Source organism: Hibiscus syriacus, unplaced genomic scaffold (assembly GCF_006381635.1).
Source record: "Hibiscus syriacus cultivar Baekdansim isolate YM2019G1 unplaced genomic scaffold, ASM638163v2 tig00110013_pilon, whole genome shotgun sequence".
In the NCBI taxonomy this organism is placed as follows: Eukaryota; Viridiplantae; Streptophyta; class Magnoliopsida; order Malvales; family Malvaceae; genus Hibiscus; species Hibiscus syriacus.
The window spans coordinates 1,511,808-1,537,289 of record NW_024062563.1 but is presented as its reverse complement, the minus strand read 5'-3'; the positions used below and the strand labels follow the sequence as shown (position 1 = coordinate 1,537,289).

Here is a 25,482-nt window from a genome sequence, read left to right as displayed (position 1 = left end):
TATTTTAAAATAAAATTTTCCATATTTTAAAATAAATCAATTCATATTTTAAAATAAAATTTTTCATATTTTAAAATAAATCAATCCATATTTTAAAATAAATTTTCCATATTTTAAAATAAATCAATCCATATTTTAAAATAAATTTTTCCATATTTTAAAATAAATCAATTTATATTTTAAAATAATTTTTCATATTTTAAAATAAATCAATCCATATTTTAAAATAAATTATATTTTAAATAAATCAATCTATATTTTAAAATAAATTTTATATTTTAAAATAATCAATATATTTTAAAATAAATTTTATATTTAAAATAATCACGATTTTAAAATAACCATGTCTGCACTAAGAAGAGCTCGCGACGTTTGTAGAGCTTATGTCTTCTAAAAAACAAACGGTCTGCGGAGCCTAATGTCTGCGCGTGGTCTGTGCGGCGCAGATATAAGAGGTTTGAAGAGATTACACAGTAAAAACAAACTAAGCCTAAATCTTTGAGATGGATTCAATTTATTTATTTTAGAAATAAGCGTAGAAAAAGGAAATTTGTCATTACTGGTTAAATAATCACTATAGATGAAATTTTATATTTAATGAATGAATTATTAATAAATTATATTAAGGTTTGCCTCTCTCATCATAATTGGACACATAAATTATATTAAACTAAATTATATATTTAATCATCCACCTATTTTATGGTTTCATTTTGATCATTTAACTATTATTTTTTTAAATCATATATAATATTATATTTTGGTCCCGTTATTAAAAAGTAAATTAAATTTATGACATAATTATTTTTATTTTTCAATGATGATGTAACATTATTTTATGTTAACATTTAGGTGGTGTTTGTTTTTACAGTGTAAGGTCTGCAAAGCTCTTATGTTTGCGTCGCGCAGACCATGCGCAGATATTGGGCTTCGCAGATCGTTTGTTTTTTAGAAGACAGAAGCTCTTCTAACGTCTGCACATGGTCTGCGCGGCGCAGACGTGGTCTTATGTCTTCAGACGTCTTCTAACCTCTTCAAAGAGGTTTTATATTTAATTTTATATTATATTATATTTGATTTTAATTTTAATATTAATTTTTTAAATAAATTAAATATTAATTTTTTAATATTATATTATAGATATTAATTTTAATATTAATTTTTTAAATAAATTAAATATTAATTTTTAATATTATATTATAGATATTTAATTTTATATCATATAAATTATTTTATATATTATTAAAATTTTATATTTATTTTAATTATTTTGATTTAAGTTTAAATATAATATTTTTTTTGGATTTGTTATTTTTAAATTTTTTTTAATTTTTTTATATAAAATGTAAGTATTTAAACCACATTGCTTAATAAAAAATGATTTCATTGTTTGATAATTAAGATTTTAAAATATAAAAAATTATAAATTATGTTTTTAAAATTTAAAATATAATCACAATTAAATAAAAAATAATCATAAAATAATATGATAAATTAAAAAATATTTTCAAAAAATATCATATAATTATAAAAATAAATTATGAATATATATTTAAAAAATTAAAAGTATTACATAATTGCATATTTAAAAAAACATATAATTTAATGATCATTTCTTATATTTTATTCTATAAAACTTATAAAACTAATAATACATGTGATTATGTGAGACTTATAATAGAATTAATAAGGTGATGTTTGTTTTTCTAAAAAAATTATTATTGTAGTTGTATGAATTATTTAAATTTTAGTATTGTAAAACTAAAATTATTTAAATCTCAGTATTGCAAAATTCTTTTAAGTTTAAAAAATCAGTTTATTTATATTTTAATTTATTTTAGCAGTCTGCTGATGTTAAAAAACAAATAGTCTTCTTCTTGCAGACTGCAGACTTTTTGTCCACCTCTTCTGCTGCAGATGCCTGCAGATGTGGTCCGTAGACTGCAGACATTTTACCTTTGCAAAAACAAACACCACCTTAGGCAGTCTGCTGTTCCAAACTTCTTGCAGACTGCAGACTTTTTGTCCACCTCTTCTGCTGCAGATGCCTGCAGATGTGGTCCGTAGACTGCAGACATTTTACCTTTGCAAAAACAAACACCACCTTAGTTTATCGTTGATATTTTAATGGTGGGATATCAAAACATCACATATGTATGATTTTGAAGAAAAAAAATTAGTCGGCCAAAATTGAACCACATGAATATGTGAATGACTAAATACATAGTTTATCCATTATTTTATTAGTCAAGGTTTAGTATTTATTTTAATCCCTATACTTTAGTAAAATTTTCACTTCAGTGCTCTACTTTTTTTTATTCAGTTTGCCCCTTTAATTTTTAACGTCAATATTTCCCTAAATTTACCCTTATTTAGTTATTTTTCACTTTCATTTCTCGTCCTTATAGTCGCTTCTCCTCACCTTAATGTCTGCTATTTGCTCCTTTTAATCTTAAACCGATTGCCAAACAGTCTCCCAAGCCGACCAGGATCAGGCGCAATGCGTACGTCGTCTTTGTATCTTTCATACGATTTTTGTCGATCCCCCCTTCTATTTATAACCATCCACGGCTTTCTTCCACCATTGTCTGCTTATTTTCAGTTAAACTAGAAAACCCACACGAAGATGCCAAAGTTTACACCGATTGCTTGTTTCTTGTCGTGTTTGTAAATTTGTAAAGAAAGGGGCATCATTCAAGGTTTTCTTTTTGGTTTAACGAAGAAAAAGAAACTAATGCTTGGGATGAGGGAAACACCACTTGTTCATACTCGAACTGACCATGTGTTTTCGTTTCTAGTTTATGAACATGAAAGTTTGTGTAGTAATGGGGGCCGCATGGTGTTGATGCTCCACCAGTTAGGGTGATTTCTGGCTATCAGTTGTTGCACCGATGAACTCTGCAACAGTCTTCGGTTCATCGTGGAGAAGAACGGAGAAGAAGATAAACTTTTTTCAACTCTTTTTTAAACGTTAGTGACCAAATCAATCACATTTTTGATCAAATCGTTACATTTGAAACATCAATGGAGAAAAGAGGAACTTATTAAAAATAGTGACCATTTGATGTAGTTTACCCTTAACTTTTAAAGTCAATATTTCCCTAATTTTACCCTTTTTCACTTTCATTTCTCGTCCTAATGGCTACTTCGCCTCACCTTATTGTCTGCTCTCTTACTCCTTTTAATCTTAAACCAATTGCCAAGCAGTCTCCGAGAGCGGCCAGGATCAGGCACGCCTCCTCTGCCGCCACTGTACCCCCCAAACGCTACAGAATCACTCTCCTTCCCGGCGATGGTATCGGCCCAGAAGTCATCCCGTCGCCAAAAACGTCCTCAAACTCGCTGGCTCTCTCGAAGGTTTTTGTCCTTTTCCCCGTTTCCTCTCTTTTCAGTTACTCCATGCTTTCTGTTTGGTTACTGATTAAGTGAATCAAATTAATAGAAAAAGAGTAAGACTTTGTGGTATTGTAATAATACTGTATTTTCATATGTTTAATTATCAGTCCGGCTTTTTTTTGTTTCACGGTAAAGATCCTGTAAAAATAATTTCCGAATTATATTTTTTAAAATATAATTTTTGAAATTCATTTTAAGGTGATTAAATGGAGCGTGTAAATTATCAAAATATTATTTTTATAATTTTATAAATAAAATTAAAATTATCATATTTTATTAAAATAGAATATTATAAATTATATTAATATTTATTAAATAAAGAACATTAAAATATTAATTATTAAAATTAAAATATTATTATAATATTAAAATTTATATTATTATAATATAATTAAAGATATTATTATAACACTAAAAATATAATATAATATTATTAAATTATTAATAAATACTAAAATCAGACCTACGGAGAATATATTAAAATGATTTTGTTTTGAATATTTTTACTTTAAAGTGTGATAAGTTTAAAAATGAATTACAAAAAATTAAATAATAAATTATTTTTCAGAAACTACAAAAAAATTATTAATCGGTAAAATGAATTATATTATTTATTTATTTATTATTAAACAAATATTAAAAAATAAATAAATATTTTTTTAAAATTTTCATATGATTCTTTTACCGTCGCGAGCTTAGTAGTCGAATGTTTTTTTATGTCTAAAGTTAAATTCTTTTGAAAATTTGGAATTTAAACTGTAATTGGACTGAGACAGTGGAATCCAAGCAAAGTATTACTGATAATACGAAACCAATAAAATTAAACATGGTTGCAGGCGTTTTACAGTATATGTATTTGAATCAATGGGTTGGCAGGGGTGTAAATGATTTGAGCTTTAACGAATAAGGATATGTTTGTGTTCTTTTATTTATTTTTGAAGGTATTCGTGTTCGTTTATTTATTATTCATGAACATGTTCATTTATGAATCAAATGGGTTGGCAGGGGTGTAAATGATTTGAGCTTTAACGAATAAGGATATGTTTGTGTTCTTTTATTTATTTTTGAAGGTATTCGTGTTCGTTTATTTATTATTCATGAACATGTTCATTTAATGTCCGCAAATATATTGGTTTATATGTTCACGAGCGTGTTCATGAAGATATTCTTTTAGCGTTTTTTAATGTTTGCAAATGTGCTCGTTTATATGTTCACGAACGTATTCGTTTATATGTTCATGAATGTATTCATGAACATGTTCGTTTAACTTTCATTTAATATTTGTTTAGCATTGTTTTAGTGTTTATTTATCGTTCGTTTATATATTCGATTTTTAATTTCATTTGCAAGCTAAAGAAAAATGATAAAATTACGCCATTGATGCTTAAACTCCTTAAAATTCATAGTCTAAAATGTATCTTTTATCATGTGTTCTATTTAATCCTTATCTTCAGCGATATTTAAAATGTAAAAAAAAGAAAAGAAAAAGAGAATCAGGTAGATGAGTTTGCTCATGAATATAAATGAACGAGTTGATAAACGAGTTTATAAATGAGCTCATAAATAACCTTATAAACGAGTTTATTCATGAACATAAATGATCATAAACAGTTCGTATTTGTTTGTTTATTAAATTAACATAAATTTTTTTATTTATATTTGTTTATTTAACTTAACAAATGAACATAAATGAATATTATATGAACGGTTAACAAACAATTCAACGAACTCCCTTTCATTTACACCTCTATGTGCTAGCCGAGAAATTGAAATGTTTTAGGATAATTTTTTTATTTTTTTAATACAACTAGAGTAAAAATATGATAATATTTATTTAAATATTTTTAATTATTTGAAAATAAACGATTCTAATATTTGCAGTACTTAAATATGAGATATCAAAAAATAATAAGATAATTGATTAGACTCTGGTATTAGGGATTGATTTCAGCTTCCAAGAGATGCCCGTGGGTGGAGATGCTTTGGATTTGACTGGAGTTCCATTGCCTGAGGAAACTCTTTCTGCAGCACAAAAAGCAGATGCCGTCCTCCTTGGAGCAATTGGAGGGTATTCTCGTATATAATATTTCGTTGATTATTTTCTTAGGTCTTCTCTTGTGCATTTTTCATTTATCGCTTGATTTACCTTTAGGATATAAGTAAGAGTAAGTAAAACTCAACTCAATTTAAAAATATGATATTTTTAATTCGATTAAGAAATATTCAAATAAAGCTTGAGCTATAAAATAAAAGTCGAATAACTCAAAAGTTTTAGTAATTAATAGATTGATTTTTAAGTTTAAGTCGAGTCTCTCTGCATGATATATGTTTATAGCATATTATGTATTTCGTATATGGTTATATAAAGTCGTTTAAATTGGAATCAATTAGTAACGACTCGATTCAAATTTTAGAAACTCAGCTTGACTAAAAAAATTGAGTTTTAAAATAGGACTTGTCAATTTGATTAACTCAAATTTTTTTAACTCGACTCAACTGAATACCTACCCCTAGGTATAAGTGGGATAAAAATGAAAAACATTTGAAGCCAGAGACTGGTCTACTTCAGCTTAGAGAAGGACTTAAAGTCTTTGCAAACTTGAGGCCAGCTATTGTTTTACAACAGGTAATGGTGTATTAGTTGATCCATATGAATTCTTCTTCATATGAAATATATAACTTCATCTGCACACTGAATGAGCTTAATGCATATCTAGAATTGGGTAAAAACTTGCATTATCAAGAAGTATAATCCATGTGTGATGCAGAATGGATTAATTTTTTTTGTTGAACTTCAATTTTTTGCCTTATATTTTTTGGCTTCCTTTTTTTATTTCTTATAAAGTTGTCGCCTTAGTGAGAGACCGAGAGGGACAATCTTCCCCGTAAAAATTTAAAATTATTATATATTATATATTTTTTAATATTTTTTATTAAAAAAATTATTTTCGTCCCTTAAAATTTTAATTCATCTCTTTAAATTTAAAATCATCCCCTAACATTAAATCATACGTCTGTCCTAGACGCACACATATTTTATAGACAATACATACTTTTATGTTACTTATATATCAATTATAGAATATGAAATTTTACGGTGCGACAGTCTTAATATACAACTTAAAAAAGGTAATACCGATTTTGTTATTATTTAAATAACAAAATCGATAAAAATGATCGGAAACATTATTATTTCTACTGGTTTTGTTATTATTATTAATTACCGATATTGGTAAACGCGGTAGAAAAATCCAGTAAAAAATAATGTTTTAGTTAACGTTTTACTAGATATGTTACCAAAACCGATAAAGCGTCCAATAATAACGAAATCAGTAAAAATAATAATATTTTCAGTTATTTTTTTATCAATTTTATTATTTAAATAATAATAAAATCGATAACATCTTTTTTGATCATATATTAAAATTACCGCACGTGAGTATTTTCTATTATATAACATATTTTGTACTCAAAATAAAAACAAGGTGGTAAAAGGTGGTGAGACCGCTGGAGAAGGAAAAGATTGTGGAGGTGGTGACAAATTAATTGTACATTAAAAATAACAGTAAATTCACATATATCAACATGTAGTCTCACCAAAGAAAGAAAAATCCACTAACGAAAGCTTCATATGATTCATCCAAAACAACAATTCGATCAGTCTTGAATTTGAAAATCACAACCTCCAACTTTTAATCTAATCACCATACTTTACCAAGCAAACTACCCCTTCAAAACTTAGAAAACTCCCCATAGTCATGATGAAATGGCTCAGCCACTTTTTGGTAGCTTACTTATAAAACCCAACTCAGAAACCACTTGGAAAGCAAAACTTAGAATCCTAGAAAATGCATCAAAAAATATCGAAACAATACTAAAAAATTGAATTATTGGAGTCTTGGAGAAGTTGAAGAGATCGAACGAAAATAAAAATAAAAAAGAGAGAAGAGAAAGGCTTATCTGACGGGTGCGACAGTGGGTTTGAAAAGCTCTGGTGATGGCGTGCAGGGATTTTTTCTCTATTGAAATAAATATCGGGAGGGTAAGAATGGCGTGGGTGGGGGAAAAGGCGTGGATTCTTTACTCTTTATTAAAATAATTAATAATTATTTATTTTATTAGAATTCCCTCTTAAGGCGGCAGAAGTGGCCGCTTGGCGTTTATGCAGAAAAGCCTTACAAGCGCGCGCCTAGAAGAGCTTGCCATCCTGCGTTATGCATGTGCCTCTAGAGGCATTTTCTTCCATGCCTACCTGCGCCTAGCGCCTTAAGCGCGCTTTTAAAAACTAAGGCTGTCGCAATTGTTCGCTCTGCACTTTTAGACACTGTCAGAATGAACTGCTTATTTCCAAGAAAGAAAACCCACTCTGCATTATTATGCATGCATGCAATCTGGAACTGTGGAAGCAGGTGTAGCTTGTTTCTTTTATTAGAAATATGTGGTTCATGAAAATCTCTCTATTTATTTTCTATTTCAGTTAGTGGACTCCTCAACTCTGAAGAAAGATGTTGCTGAGGGTGTTGACCTTATGGTTGTGAGGGAGCTTACTGGAGGTACCTCCAAAAAATAATAAAATTCAGTTGATTTTCTCTGATTCTGCGGTTGCCCTACCAAATTTCTATGTTAGTAATCAGTGACGATCGTATACTGGAATCAGGGATTTATTTTGGAAAACCAAGGGGATTTGGTACTAATGAAAATGGTGAGGAGATTGGCTTCAACACTGAGGTGTATGCTACTTATGAGGTATTTTTTTTTTCACTTTACATATAGAATTCTCCAATGTCTCCCGTTTTATTTCCTTTTTCTTAATTTTTCTTCTTATGGATATTTGGCTTGGATATAAATATCGGCTTAATCCAATGGTTTGATGAAACATGTATATATACATTTTTATGTAAAAGAATTCAAAAAATTTAACTAGGCATGCTTTTAGCTTAAAATACCCAAAATTTGTATGGCTTACATCCTACAAAACATGCAAAACTTTTATTCCTTTTTTGACCATTATGGACAATTCCTTATGATCCCGAGTTTGTTGTTAAATACTTGAACATTGATAAGTAGAGATTTTGATATTTTACTTGAATGAAGGTACAATTAATAAAAAAATAAAAGAAATGGAAAACAAGTTCAATTTGGTAGGCTTTTTTTGTGCCAGTTGCATTACAAGAAAGCGCGCATAAGCGCACTAGGCATGTTGCTTACCTGAATCTATCTGACGTGCTTTTGATGTCTAGTGCTGTGCCATAGCACCTAGGTGTTCACCTCGACAACACTCTCTGCAGATCATATCTTATGTTTGACATGTGAAGTGGATTTTTCTTTTTATTCAAATTTCTTCGTATGGCTTTCTTTTTCATGTATGCACTTTTTAATTATTGAAAAATTAAACAAATGGATTCCAGATTGATCGAATTGCTCGTGTTGCATTTGAGATTGCTCGGAAGCGGCGTGGACAACTCTGTTCCGTCGACAAAGCTAATGTTTTGGAGGTTTGTTGTAATGCTGTTGTCATATAACAATGAAAAATTGGAATAAAATAAAGAAAAGGTTGAACTATTCTCTTATTTCTAGTCAATCGAAATGGGGTCATCGAGGTGTTATGCTTGAATCACACGGAGGAGATGATTCTGCTTTTGTTACAAAACCCATTAAACAACCCCTTACATACAATTGAGGGGGCTCTATCTGAACATCGTAATATACTCTTTATCTATATTATCATCCTTATTATCATACTGAACTGTATTTTTAACTGTTTTTAACCACTAAATTGATTTGAGATACTGGAGCTATGTTATAATCCTATAATTCAAAGCCTTCTATTTTGTGATCAATGAACTTGTTTTATAAAGTGCACTGCACCATGCATGTAAAAATCTCTCTTCTCTCTGTATTTTCTGGAAACTTTTATGGGCTCTGCAGTTTAGTTTGGGATCCATTAGTATTTTGGAAGGAACTACTGCCAAGCAAGTGTGTAAAAGATTATTACTTCACTTATAGGATGGAGAAGGTGTACCTCTTCTAAAATACCCTGCTGTGATCATATCTCAACTGACTTGTGGTCAATGATGAGAACTTCTAAGATATTATAAACTTCTTGTAATTTTAAATCCGGCTCATGCATGGATGAGGCATAAGATTCTGGCTTTTTGATCTAGAACGGTTTGCAGAATATTTGTTCTTTTTGAAGAACAGTATGCAGAATATTAAGTCATCTGTCAAGTATTGGACCTGACAATATGTTGTCTCGTGTCTCATGTTTTTTTTTTCATGCCAAAACATAAACTTAACATGGGTTATATTTCAAGATCTTAAATATGAATACAAAACGTGTAATACATGAATCATGTTAAACGGGTTTAAACCCGTCTTGTCATGTTTGTCAAATTGTGTTGGTGTTTATTAAATGTGTTGTTTTTGTTTTGTCATTTCGTATTGCTTCCAAAATTTCAAGGTCTGGAATTATTAATTATAGTTGCATTAGCCTTTTCTCATATAATATACTTGGAACTTTTATGTTCCATTTTCTAGGCATCAATGCTTTGGAGGAAAAGAGTTACGGCAATTGCTGCTGATTATCCTGATGTTGAGCTCTCACACATGTATGTTGACAATGCAGCAATGCAGCTTGTTCGCTACCCAAAACAGGTCTGTTCTGAAACAAGAAAGAAATGATCTTCCTTCATACTTTTCCTAGGCCCAATAAACAAGCACCATCCTTTTTACCGGAAGAGCTTACAATATGTGAAAATGGAATAGTGCAGTTTGATACAATTGTGACCAACAACATATTTGGTGATATTTTGTCTGATGAAGCTTCAATGATCACTGGAAGCATAGGGATGCTTCCATCTGCTAGTCTTGGTGAATCAGTATGACAATTTATTAACCTCTTTGCAGATTGATTTGAGAATATTGGTGTTTTTATATTCTTTCTGTTTGACTATATTGGCATTTTCAATTGCACAGGGACCTGGACTCTTTGAGCCTATTCATGGTTCTGCCCCTGATATCGCTGGACTGGTTGGATTTAATCATTTTGTTTAGTTTTAAGAGCTAAAGCTTAATTATAACTTTCCATCAAACCCAAGATGGTGAACCTCAATGATAATGTGACATATGTTATTGTCTGTTTGGCAGGACAAGGTAAATCCACTTGCAACAATTCTCAGTGCTGCAATGCTTTTGAAGTATGGCCTAGGAGAAGTGAATGCTGCAAAGCAAATTGAGAATGCTGTTCTGGATACTCTTAATAAGGGTTTCCGAACAGGCGATATATATTCCGCCGGAAATGTATAGGCTTCTTATCCCAAAACACCCCGTTTCTTTTCTTGCTGTCTTTTTTAGTTGTTTTTTTAAAAGGAAAAACATAGTTCTCATATATTTTGACCAAAAGAATTCAGTTATCTCAATTCTCTTGTGAATATTTGTGACAGTTGAAGAACATCAATGACAATGGTACATTAAATTGTCTGAGAATGGTTATAATAGGCAGTTTCTTTTCCCAGAAGCCTTGCTAGTAAATTTAGAACCTAACCTATCTCAGCTATTTTGGGTTGTCAGGAGAAAAGTCGCAAAAGCTATTTAGAGATTTGGCTAACTGTTTTTTTGCACTGTTTCTCTTTCCCTTTCTCTTTCTTACCCCGTAAATTGTTGTTATTGTTATCCTTTTTTCATATTTTTCTCTCTTTTACATTAGATGTTTCACCTAAATGTCATTGTACAGTTCTAAATGTTGTTTGCTACTTGATTCCTTGTGCAGAAACTAGTCGGCTGCAAGGAGATGGGTGAGGCTGTACTGAAATCAGTTGAATCGCCAATTTCAGCTGCTATATGAATAAGGAAACAGCCGACTACCAACACAGAGGGGCTACATCTGGGTTAGCCATTCTCTTTTTCCTTTTCTTGTGTGTGATTTTTCAAAGTTTTTCAGACCGACTCTTCATAGTTAAAAAAGGCTTAGCTTGTTATATTGCAGCCGAAACTCCATGTTTGTATCTTATAATTTGAGTATATAGGTTTTGGATGTTGTAGTTTCTGTTTTTAGCTATGGAATGTGTGGCTTGAAACATGTCTAAGAGCTGGAGTTGAGTTACTTGTTTAAGCCTGAAAGTTCGTTCAATATTTGAGAAGAGTTCGATAGACTTTAGCAAAGTAAAAAAAGGGCCTCACTTTTAGAAATGAGCTGGCCTTTGGGTAAGTTCAAACAACCAGTTTAATAGTTTTCCGATCGAACTTGCCACTGACGTAGCAAGTTCCCGGTGAGTATATCCATGTAAGCTTTCCGTGTTTTGTTTTGGTTTTGTAAAACCCTTTGAAAACTTGCACACACTTGTCCATCTCATTAGGGAGATTGAGGTCGAACGATTTATAACTCGACCATAATCCTGTCATGAGAATAGTAATTGTTAAATCAATCCCAAGATGTGCAGCTAAGTTACTCCAAAGACAGTCCAAAGCTATCCCGGTTTTCCCTTGCCAATGTCTGATCCGTGACAATGCCCTCCACCTTTGAGGTGAACTGTCCACATTGCTGCTTCAGCTTAGTAAGAAAACACCTTTAGTGATTGTGTAAAGTAGTTAGTTAGCCACCGTTAGATAGGGGTTAGTTGTATAGTCAACCACCTGCCACTCTCAACGTGGTATTAGAATCACCATTGATGGTCTAATTTCGGATTAGGTTATCAATTTTTTAAAGATCAGGTCATCTTTTGAGTTTCCTGTTCATTCTTGATCCATTATACCTTCATCAATTAGATACGCCTGATATTGATTGAGATTAAGAATTACAGTCTATGGAATCGATCAATACGGATTGTTTTGCTTGCTAAGAACGAGATAGGTCTCGTCGATGGTACCTGCAGTCAAGACACCTTATCTTCCGATCTTCATGTTCAATGGGATATATGCAATACAATACTTCTTTCTTAGATCTTGAACACAGAAGGTCAAGAATTGTCTGATGGCATGACATGACATGGGGTTGAGATTATAAAGGTGAAAGTTCAGCGGTGCATCTTATATGGTTAGTAACTCAGCAATTCTGTTTTAGTGCACTTATTTCGGATAATAAATCCACTTTTGGTGTATTTGTTTCAGGTTGTGAATCCACTCCTATTTTAATATGTTCGTTCTGATGGTAAATCCGCTTAAAGGCTACTCATACAAAATTGAGCTTCGACTAGACATCAAAACCAATTAAAGGCTAAAGCAGAAGACAGGATGGAACTGAAAAATGCGCATTTAGCATGAAGGGGGAAAAACATGAAAACCAAAGGCTAAAAATGGATTTATTTTTATCAATAAACATAAAAATATCCATAATAAAAAATAATAACAATTAATATTAATCTCCATATTGAATATATCCCACCGTAATAACAAATAATGAATCATCATGACAACAATTAATAATGGAGTGGCCGATCGTGGCAACTGACTAGATTTTGGCCAAATTAGAGAGAAAACTACAGAAAGAAAAAAGGAAAGGGTAAACTACATCGTTAATCACCGAACTATATTCTTACTCCTCTTTTGCTTATTATGATTTAATATTTTTCAATTTAATCACTCAATTTTTGAATTGTTCAAGTTTGCTCACTCTAGAATGACATAATTTATTTATTAATATTTTCTTATGACATGGTATATTTTATTAGTATTTAATGTCATGTCATATTTAAATTAAAAAGAAAAAATTAAACTATCTAAAATAAAAACTCTAAACCCCAAATCAACCATTCAACCCCGTATCAAAAGAAAGGCCCATACCTTAAACCCCCCCAGCATCCAAGGGTACAATGCAAGGGTCTAATAAAATGCGTTTTCACTTTTGAAGTAGTGGAAACATAGAGAGGTTTCAATTGTCATCATGAAACATTTCCTTGCAGGTTTTGAAGCATGTTAATGAAATATGGCATGCTTGTTTCATTTTAGACTTGGTTTTATGTATATCATCAATCGTCGAAAGCTATGTGATCCACCATCAATGTCGAACTGCATGTCTGAAGTCGCGGGCGGCATATACATGAACGGTGAAATTTAACATTTATGGACATGAACGTGATATGTTGTCTAAGTCGATCCCAAGAGGTTAGATCTTCCATAACTATTTAAAAACGCATGGACGTGAATAAAGCAAGAAGACAAATAATCTAGCAAAGTCAATGATTTCCAGAAAAACAACAACAAAAAATACAAAAAAATGAAGCTCGGAATTGCTGTTAACTCGTCAAGATATTAAAGTAGGTAAAGGACCCTTCCTTCTCTAAGCATATATCATCATAGCTCCTCATTTGCACCAGCCGAGAATCCAACCCGAGTCTGTACCGTGGCAGGGTGCTATTCTTTCACTAGACCACTAGTGCTTTTTCTTTTCCTTATTTGTAGAACTTGTCTTGATTCCGCATGTACTCGAAATGCAAAAAATAATAAAATTATTACAGACAACTTTATGTCACATGCTTTTATATCAATTTGCCGTTTCCAATAATAGTAATAATAATATCAATTTTCCTGTCAACGTATTCTAATTCAATAAACAATTTGTAACGTGAAAAAAGAAACTGAAGTTAAATAAAATAAAGAGAGTGTTTGGCGTAGCGAGAGGCAAAGGAGTGCATGCATGCTTGCATTAAAGTTTTGAACTTTACAATCTAGAATGTTTTCTTCGTTAATGTTTTGTCCGAATCCTTTATCCAGCAAGTGGGTTGCCTTTTGAACTTGTCAAACAAATGCTTGACCAGGTACATTTCCATCACCCACTAATAGTTGACTTGATAATACCCTTTCATTTCATCACCACATTCACGTAGAAAGAAAGTAGCCTTTTGTCCATTTTATATGGATCTTCAACTTCTAACTGCAGCTACTGAAATCTGTCATAAAACGTGGCCAGTGAATTAATACAACTTTTTAGTTTTGCTTGGAACTTCTTTAGAAAATTCATTCTAAGAAGAAAGGAAGAGAGCCACTAACATTACTCTAAAAGAAATAAAGAAAGGAACTCAGATATAAGTAAATTGAAAATTTTAAGGTTCAATGAGAGTCGATGAGCTTCGATTTAGATCCGTAAATTTTGGGATTTTTTTAGGTGAAAATTACATCAGATTCATATTTAGGAGGTAGAAAGAGTTTGTAAGAAAATTTTGGAGTTGAACGGTCACTATTAACAATAGTAGACGGTAGCCGACATGGAAAAAATGTGGTGGCCAACCGTGGCAATGGAGGAAAAAGGAAAGAATAAACTACATCATTAATCACTCAACTATTTTCCTACTCCTATTTTGGTTACTATGATTTAAAACTTTTCAATTTAATCACTCAATTTTTGAATTGCTCTACTTTGCTCACTCTAGAATGACATGGTATATTTTGTTAATATTTAATGTCATGTCATATTTGAAATAAAAAGAAAAAAATAAACTATTTAAAATACAAACTCTAAACCCCAAATCATCCATTCAACCCCGTATCAAAAGAAAGACCCGCACCCTAAACTCCCCTTAGCATCCAAGGGTCAATGCAAGGGTTTAATAAATGCGTTCACTTTTGAAGTAGTGGAAACGTGGAGAGGTTTCCATTGTCATCATGAAACATTTCCTTGCAGGTCTTGAAGCATATTAATGAAATATGGCAGGTTTGTTTCATTTTAGACTTGGTTTTGTGTATATCATCAATCGTTGAAAGCTATAAGATCCACCATCAATGCCGAACTGCATGTCTGAAGTCACGGGCGGCACATACATGAACGATGATGTTTATCATTTATGGTCATGAATGTGATATGTCGTCTAACTATATTCCCAGAGATTAGATCTTCCATAACTATTTAAAAACACATGCACCTGAATAAAGCAAGAAGACAAATAATCTAGCAAATCAATGATATAAAAAAAACAAAAAAAAAAATTAATACAAAGAATGAAGCTCAGGATCGCTATCAACTCATCAAGAAATCAGAATGGGTGTGAAGGACCCTCCCTTCTCTAAGCATATATCATCATAGCTCCTTATATGAACCAGTCGAGAATCGAACTTGGTCCTGTATCGTGGTAGGGTTCTATTCCACCACTAGACCACTAGTGCTTTTGATGTTCCTTATTTGTACAACTTATCTTGATTCTTAAAGTACTCGAAATGTAAAAAATAATTAAAATATTACAGACAGCTTTATGTCACATGCTCATATATCAATTTGTCGTTTTCAAAAACAGTAATAATAATATCAATTCATCTGTCAATGTATTCTAAGTCAATAAACAATTTGTAACGTGAAAAAAGAAAACGATGTTATCCAAAATGAAGAGAAATGTTTGGCGTAGCGAGAGGAAAAGGAGTGCATGCATTAAAGTTTTGAACTTTACAATCTGGAATGCTTTCTTCGTTAATGTTTTGTCCGAATCCTTTATCCAGTAAGTGAGTTACGATTTCAACTTGTCAAACAAATGCCTAACCAGGTAAATTTCCATCACTCAGTAATATTTGACTTAATAATACCCTTTCATTTCATCACCACATTCACGTAGGAAAAAAGTAGCATTTTGTCCCTTTTATATGAATCTTCAACTTCTAACTGCAGCGGTTGAAATCTATCATAAAACTTGGCCAGTGTGATGAATGTTCAAAATCTTCAATCTTTGCTCGTTATTTCTTCGGTTTTGTGGAATTATTGCTGTTAAATTGGTCGTGTTATATTTATTTTCGTGCATGTCCTTACTTTCCAGAATTTGTGACAAAACATGCGAATTCTGCATTTTTTTTATTTGGTCACGGCTGGAGACATGGGCACGACGCGGTCTGACGTGCCAGTTTCCAGAAGGTCCAGTCAACGATGGCTTCTAGAAGACTTTCTCCGCACGCCTTCTGGAAGACTTAATAATACCCTTTCATTTCATCACCACATTCACATAGGAAAAAAGTAGCATTTTATCCCTTTTATATGAATCTTCAACTTCTAACTGCAGCTGTTGAAATCTATCATAAAACTTGGCCAGTGTGATGAGTGTTCAAAATCGTCAATCTTTGCTCGTTATTTCTTCGGTTTTGTGGAATTATTGCTGCTAAATTGGTCATGTTATGTTTGCTTTCGTGCATATCCTTACTTTCTAGAATTTGTGACAAAACGGGTGAATTCTGCATTTTTTTTTATTATTTGGTCACGGCTGGAGACATGGGCACGACTCTGGGCACGACGCGGTCTGACGTGGTAGTTTCTAGAAGGTCCAGTCAGCGATGGCTTCTAGAAGACTTTCTCCGCACGCATTTTGGAAGATTGATGAGCAGAGTTGCATTAGGAGACTAGTTTAAGTTTGAATTTAAATTTGAAAAACAATTATCTTAGGATTATGTTATTTATTTTCTTTGTTTATCCCTTAGGCTTTGAGAGGCTATAAATACTCACTTGGGGTAAGCCTAAACTTATCATTCGGATTACAATCTTCTTTTCTCTCTAGTTTTTATAAAAGTTTTTTACTTTTCAAGTTCTTTTCATTTTTCTTGTATTTTTCAAGCTTTGTTTTCAAGTGCTAAGTATGACTTTTTTTATGCTTAGCTAAACTTTTCATAAGCCGAGAGTTGTCGTGATGACCCAATTCCATCGGGAGAATTGAAAAGCCCTTAATATCTTCGGAATATCTCTCTCAATCTTTGCGCTTATTTTTCAAAATCAAAAAAGTTTTCAAAATCAAAGATCGACTTTGGTAAAGAGGTTGTTGCGATTAAATGTGTGGGAGGAAGATTCGGCTTATAGAAAGCAATTCGACTTCCTGGGAACACACTTGGCGAGATGGCTTCGCCAAAAGAAAATTGAGATCGGAATTGACGGTTATTGAAGCAACAATCTGAGTCGGACGCCACAAACTTAAACGGTAATTGATATGCGACAATTGATGTTGTTAGATTCAATTACCGAAGTCGGAATCAAATATTGCCTTGGGTATTCGGTATATAAGATAGAGTCACGAGGATAGCCCTTGTAGACAAAGTAACCGACGTGAATCCCGAAGAGAAAATCTTATTCGATGATCTAAAGGAAATTGAGTCTTAAGGCTATTTTTACAGTATTTATTCACAATCTCTATTCTCTTATTTCTACTTTAATTGCTTTTATTTATTTAATCATTTTTTATTTAAATCTCATATTATAAACCTCCTTTTTACTATTCACACTGGTTAGAACCATTCAAACATAAAATTGTGATTTTTTAAGTCCCTGAGGATTCGACCCTTATTTCTCTATACTACGTATTTCCTTATTTATTTAATTGAGAAAAATGAATTTATTTGACATTCAAAACGACAGTTGTCATAGTGAATTAATACAACTCTTTAGTCTTGCTTGGAACTTCTTCAGAAAATTCATTCTAGGAAGAAAGGAAGAGAGCCAACTAACATTGCTCTAAAAGAAATAAAGAAAGAGCTCAGAAATAAGTGAATTGAAAATTTTAAAGTTCAATGAGAGTTGAAGAGTTTACGATTTAGATCTGTAAATTTTGGAATATTTTTTAGGTGAAAATGACATCAGATTTATATTTGGGAGGTAGAAAAGAGTTTGTAAGAAAACTTTGGATTTCAACGGTCACTATTAACAACCGTAGAGGGTGGCCGACATGGAAAATTGTGGTGACCAACCGTGGCAACTAAGGAAAAAGGAAAGAATAAACTACATAGTTAATCACTTAACTATCTTCTTACTCCTATTTTAGTTACTATAATTTAAAAAAATTCAATTTAATCACTCAATTTTTGAATTGATCTACATTGCTCACTCTAGAATGACATGGTATATTTTATTAATATTTTCTTATGACATGGTATATTTTATGAATATTTAATGTGTTTGCACATTTGAAGTATTGGAAACGTGGAGAGGTTTCAGTTGCCATCATGAAACATTTCCTTACAGGTTTTGAAGCATGTTAATGAATATGACAGGTTTGTTTCATTGTAGACTTGGTTTTATGTATATCATCAATCCTCGAAAGCTACAAGATCCACCATCAATGTCGAACTGTATGTCTGAAGTCGCAGGCTGCGCATACATGAATGGTGAATTTCAACATTTATGGACATGAACGTGATAAGTTGTTTGACCTGTAACTCGATACTCAGAGATTAGATCTTCCAAAACTATTTAAAAGCACATGGACATGAATAAAACGAGAAGATAAATTATCTAGCAAGTCAATGATATAAAGAAAAACAAAAGCAAACAATATAAAAAAATTGAAGCTCAAAATCGCTGTTAACTCGTCAAGATATCAGAGCAAGTGAAAGACCCTACCTTCTCTAAGCATATATCATCACAGGTCCTCATATGCACCAGCTGGGAATCAAACCCGGGAATATACTGTGACAGGGTACTATTCTACCACTAGATCATTGTGCTTTTGCTTTTCCTTATTTGTAGAGCTTGTCTTGTTTCCGCAAGTACTTGAAATGCAAAAAATAATAAAAATATTACAGATAACTTTATGTCACATATTTCTATATCAATTTATCGTTTTTAAAAATAGTAATAATAATATCAATTTATCTCTCAACGTATTCTAATCCAATAAACAATTTATAGCATGAAAAGAAAATGATGTTATCCAAAATAGAGGGAAATGTTTGGAGTAGCGAAAGGAAAAGTAGTGCTTGCATATGCATGTATTAAAGTTTTGAACTCTACAATCTAGAATGTTTTGTTCGAATCCTTTATCAAACAAGTGAGTTGCCTTTTTAACTTGCCAAACAAATGCCTGACCAGGTAAATTTCCATCAGGACCATCACTCACTAATAGTTGGCTTAATAATACCCTTTCATTTCATCACCACATTCACGTAGAAAAAAGTAGCCTTTTGTCCCTTTTATATGAATCTTCAACTCTAATTGCAGCTACTATTCTATCAATCATAAAACTTGACCAGTGAATTAATACAACTTTTTAGTCTTACTTGAAATTTATTCAGAAAATTCATTCTAAGAAGAAAGGAAGAGCCAACTAACATCGCTCTAAAACTTCTTGCACGAAAATAGAAAAACAAAGGAGCTCATAAATACTAATACTCTTCAAGAAATCAGAGCATGTGAAGGACCCTACCTTCACTAGGTAAGTATCATCATGGCTCTACATCTGCACCAGTCGGGAATTGAACTTGGGTCTGCACCACTAGTGCTTTTGTTCCTATTGATATGAAGGGCTGCTCTTGGTTCTGAAAGTATTCGAAATGCAAAAATAATAATATATATATATATATATATATATATATATATATATATTTACTTCCCTGTTGACACTTGAAATATTACAGACTGCTTTATATTGCATACTTTAATATCTAACGTAAAAAGATGTAGAAATCAAATCAATTCAGTATCTAAAAATCTGAGTTTAAACCAGTGTGAATCTAGAGATTTAAGATCGAGGGTCCAAGATTTTAATTTTTGTTTTCTAAAAATAATGAGAATGCAAATTTTTTATTTATCCTTTTTCATTAACAAATCAAACTAAATTTAATCATTTTTGTAAAGTAATAGAATGTACTTGATCTCTACGGGAACTTAATGTATCCGCCTTTGGTTTAAACACTATGTATACAAAGTATAAATATTAATTGTCAAATATTCTCAATATTTGAATTGAATATCTAAATAGAATAAAAATAATAATTTAACCATTATTGAGACTAACTAAATGAATGATATTGAGAGGGATCAAGATCAAAACCTGAGTATAGTCAATGTTTAAATATTAAGTAAATCTATGTAATAATTACATTGTTAACAAAAAAAAATATTTAGGTTAAACACTTATTGAAACTAATTATTAAAAAAAATAAAAATCAACTGAAGAATATTAAACTTGAGATTTGGCATAACATATCACTTAATTGTTAGGTCAAACAATAAAATTATTATATAGTAGGAAAAACAATATTTAGATTAAATTTTGATTTAAAATAATTATATATTTAAATAAATTATAAAAATGTTTTATTAAATAATAAATAAAAAAGTGTTAAAAATAAAATTCTCATATTTTAGATTAGATGCACATTTAAAAAAAATCTTGAATAATTATAATAGATATAATATCAAGTAAATTATTGCAAAAAAAGGAAAAAAAATGATAAAAACACATACTTATATGAAATAAGAATCTAAACAAAACAAATATTTACTACATGCATGGAGTCAGTCTGAACAAGATAAATATTTGTTTTTCGGTTAATGTGGATATTCATTCACAAGAGGATATCAACAGTGGATTCCAGTTCATGAGAGTCGAGGAGCTTGGTAAGTATCTTGGGTCCTTTACTTCACAATAGAGCCACTAGAGCTACATATCAATATATCATCCAGAGAATGCGAGATAGATTAGCTGGTTGGAAAGCTAAAACCCTTTCATTTGTGGGTAGGATAACTTTGGCAAAATCAATTTTGGCTGCACTCCCTTCGTGTGCAATTAATGTAGTCTTGTTATTTACCTAAGAAGGAGTGTGAGGATATGAAGGTTTTGATCCGGAACTTTATTTGGGGTAGTTCGGAAGATACCAAGAAGGTTCATCTAGTGTGGTGGTCTGAAGTTTGTCAACCGACTCACATGGGTGAACTGGGGTTTAAAAAATTGCATACACAGAATGAAGCTTTCTTAATGAAAATAGGGTTTCGAATGGTGGATCAAACGAACCGGTTATGGGCTCGTGTTTTGCGCTCTAAGTACAAGGTACGAGATTTAATATCGGAGAACTGGATGGTCTCATCTTTGGTAGGAATCCGTGTTATCTGGAGCGATTTACGTTATGGCTTGGTGTGGAATGTTGGTGGTGGGTCTCGGGTGAAGTTTTGGAACGATCCATGGATTGGGAATTTGGGGTGAGCAACGAAATCGAAAAATTGATACGAACTGAGTAAAATGGTTCGGTTTTCGATTTGATTTAAATGTTTCATTTTTTTGATTCGGTTCGGGTTTTTCATATGAAACCCATTTGTTTCATATTGAATTGAATAGACAATTTTTATAAAAGAAATTATAGTTTTAAGTGATTTTTTCATTTAAAAACCGATAAACTAAATCGAACCGAAAAATTCGAACCATTAAAAAAATCAAACTGAACCGAAAAAATCAATTTCAATTTTTTCAGTTTTTTAACTATTCAGTTTCGATTTAAATATTAAAAATCTGTTTATTTCAATTCGATTCAAATTTTAATAAAAAATCAAACTAAATTGAACCGAACACACCCTACCTTTAAGTGACCATCATATCGGTGCATTTGATTGCATGCAAGCTCACACGACAGTACGAGATATGACCACACACGATGGGCAGTGGAATTGGGTGGTTTTGCATCACTCTCTCCATGCTACGGTCCTACTCTACTTTATAGCCATTAAACCGCCTGTGGTTAATGGAGTTGCTGATACGGTCGGCGGCGATGGGACGTCATGGGCAGATTTTTAACAAAGTCTGTTTATGTACAACGTTCGGGTGGTTTGGCAGTGGTAACGAATCAGGTTGGAAAACAATTTTCGAGTTCAGGGGTTTACCAAGGATCAAAGCATTTTTGTGGTTGCTTTATCATGGGAGAACTTTGTCTAGCGATGAACCAGCCCGACGTCACATGACGAATGATGCAAACTGCGACGTCTGTGGAAGTGCTTTTGAGTCTGTCTCTCACATTCTCCCCCATTTTCCGATAGCTAAAGGAGTTTGGGATGGGCTCATCAAGCCTCAGCGTAAGCGTGAATTTCTAAACATGGATTTCCAGGATTGGCTTTTGAAGAATCTCAGACAACCGTCCTGTTTTCCGTCCATTGTTGATGACTGGGAGCTATTGTTTGGTGCCATATTCTATGGTGCTTGTGGAAACGAAGGAATCTATTTATTTTTGCACCTGGATTACAGCCGATGGAAAGCGTAGTGGTTTGTAGTCGGCGGTTACAGACACAAGCAAGGGAGGCACTGACATCTCGGTCGATAGCAGGATTTAGCGGGCCAACCAAACTAGTGGATCGAGCTGTGTGTGTGGGGGGGGGGGGTTGGAAAGCGCCTGCAAGTGACTGGTTTAAATTAAATACAGATGGTGCTTGCAGGTCGGTTTTGAGCTTAGCTGCATGCGGTGGAGTCATTCGTGACCATGAAGGGGCCTGACTAGTGGGGTTCACAAAAGCCATTGGAAGATACTCAGTTTGAGAGGCGGAACTATGGGGTATATTCGAAGGGATGCACCTGGCTTGGGACATGGGGCTACGGTGAATAATGGTAGAAACGGATTGCAAGGAAGTCATTTCAGCTCTGCAGTCCGACACTTGGCGAGGAGTGGGGTCCTCTATGGTTCATCATATTAAAGAGCTTGTGACTCGCAACTGGGAAGTTCGTTTTAATTTTGCTCCAAGAGAACAAAATCGTGTAGCAGATTGCATGAAGAAGTTGGCGTGGAAGTGACCATTTGAAACCCAAATCCATCATGCTCCGCCCTTAGAGGTGGGACGTGTTTTTTTTTTTTTTTTTTGAATAAGTCAAAATTTTATTATCCAAATAGTAAAAAGCTACAAATACAATCAGAATTCAATACAAAACATTTACAATACAATAATCGGTGGTCATCAATACCCCAATGTTTGTAGAAGGTAAATTCACATCATCTACTCTATTGAATTTCCTGTCGTTAAGTTGAAGACAAACAATAGATTTGATATTCTTTAGAAGTTCATTAACAGGTCTAGTTCGGCCTTGGTACAGTCTTCTGTTCCTTTCTTCCCAGAGCAAGTAAATCAATGCATTCAAAGCAATCTTCATTACAGTAGATAACAATGATTTTCCTTTCCAATTTGAGCTCGCCATTTCCAAGAATTCTTCCCAAAGGTAGCCTGTAAAATGCAAACCAGAAAAAGAGAAGATGCGTTCCCATAGAGAAACAGCAGTAGGACATAATAAGAAAAGGTGATCCCTAGTTTCCACTTCAGAGTTACATAAGAGACAAGAGCAGTCATTAGTAAGACCGATTCGGTGGAGACGATCCTTAGTGGGTAGTCTGTCAAGTAGAGCCATCCAGATTATCATACTATATTTTGGAATGTGCAGGAAAAACCAAAGGAGTTTATGCCAAGGGACCTTCTGATTTTTCGTCCGAATAGAGTCCTATATCGAGCTTGCATTGATAGGACCAGGATGAAGGAAATTTTACACCTATGGTCTCAATTTAAGAAGTCTTCTAAGACACCAGTTTGTGTTGAGTTTAGCTTCAATTGACTAGAAATAATAAGTTTATTTTCTTTCCATTCAAAAAATAATAAAAATCTAAACAAAAAATCATTGACAAAAGAAAGGAATTTTATTATAGTTAACGATAGATTATATAAAAACACGTCAAACCTTATAATCCTAATATATATATATATATATATATATATATATATATATATAATTGTATTGATACAATAACATTAATTAAATAAAAGTGTATGACTGAAGAGCCTTTACATCCATTATAAATCTTTTTTTTCATCCTAATTTATCTATTTACGAAATGTTTGTATGAAAAAAATTTAAATTACAAATTTTAACAATGTGATAAAATATTGAGAATAGGATGAATCGAAGAAATATATTAAAAAAAACAAAGATAGAAAGATTTACTAAATCTTTGTTCAAATAGCTGATTTGCCCGAGTTGGATAAAAGGGCAGACTTAAGTTCTGATGCACTCAAGTGCGTGTGAGTTCGAGCCTCACAGTCAGCATTTTAGGATAAGTCAATATCATCGATTTATCATAATTAAACAATCTAAATGGATTCAAGTTTCGATTTCTCTGGATTTTTTCCATACCTAAAATTATCAACAACATTTTGGGTTGGTCAATTAATAAAAGTTTAAATAAACATCTGGTCGTAAAATTAAAAATATTGTTTGTTTTCTATCATTAAATTATAATAATATTTTTATTTTAATATTAAAAATTAAAAATATATTTATGTTAGTCATTGGATCGTTTTTCTTTAACAACATGGTGTTGTGATAGTTTTTTTATTGATAATATGTAATAACGTAAAAGTTGGAAAAATATATTTTTACTTCGTTCTATCAACAATTTTTATAGCAATTGATTAAAAATTTTCATTATTTATTAGATTATAGGTTCATTATTTATTAAGAACAAAATTTCCTTCTTTTTTTTGGTGTGTGAAAAGAGGTATTATCCTGTGCTTCATTAAAAAACCCATAATACTAGTAAGAGGAAAAGAGAACACAAGATAATAGAATACATCAGAGAAACAAATCAAAGTTTACAAGAAAAGAACGAGGCAACTTGAGGATCAAAGGAGCCAAACCCATACACAACTATTATCTTCTCGTAAGATTTCCAGAACAAGGTCTGATGGATAAGATAGCAAATGGATTTCCATTGTATCAGTTGCAACATTTTTAACCAAAGAGTCAGCCACACGGTTCCCTTGTCAACGGATGTGCTGAACCCAAACCTCCCACTGACGGTCAATCATAGTATAGATATGAGCTAATATAGTAATAAGACCACCCATAAGCTTTCTATCTCGCAGCAAAGGAATAACGTTAGAGTTATCAGACTCCACGATGACTCTTTGCTTACCCATATTCCACGCGCATTGGAGGCCGACATAGATTCCCCAGAGCTCGGCTTCAAGCACCGAGCAGGTACCAAGATATTTTTTAAATCCCATCTCACATCTTCCGTTTTGATTTCGAATCACTCCCTCACAGCACGCAGTGTCATTGCTTGTATTTCGAGCGCCATCCGTATTCACCTTGACCCAGCTTTGCGGAGGTGGTAACCAATGCGCATCACCAATATGTCTACTGGTTTGTCTTATCCTAATGCATTTATCCTGCTCGATGGCTTTGCAAGTTCTCATTTGCAATCTCCTGCTCCTTTCCAACGTTCCACCTTGATCCTCTAAAGGGTTATCAAAAGCAATCGAATTTCTATAACACCATATATTCCAAAGAATCGCGCCAAAGAGGATATCACAGTCCTTACTTTCCTTCACAAAATAATTCATCTTGGTCAAATTAATATTAATCCAATCTCTGATCACAATCGACAGGAATTCAT

The 25,482-nt window shown here is 32.4% G+C and overlaps 1 protein-coding gene and 2 pseudogenes across 1 annotated transcript; 1 reads left to right on the top strand and 2 right to left on the bottom strand.

Moving 5' to 3' along the window:
- The first annotated feature begins 3,138 nt into the window (after positions 1-3,138).
- Positions 3,139-11,243, top strand: LOC120212492 (annotated as a pseudogene).
- An 8,190-nt stretch (positions 11,244-19,433) lies between these two features.
- LOC120212624 lies at positions 19,434-19,515 on the bottom strand (annotated as a pseudogene).
- Positions 19,516-22,958: 3,443 nt separating this feature from the next.
- On the bottom strand, positions 22,959-23,441 carry LOC120212392. The gene has a single exon (XM_039210716.1). It carries the CDS (start codon positions 23,439-23,441, stop codon positions 22,959-22,961), a length of 483 nt encoding a protein of 160 aa, XP_039066647.1.
- Between the last annotated feature and the right edge of the window lie 2,041 nt (positions 23,442-25,482).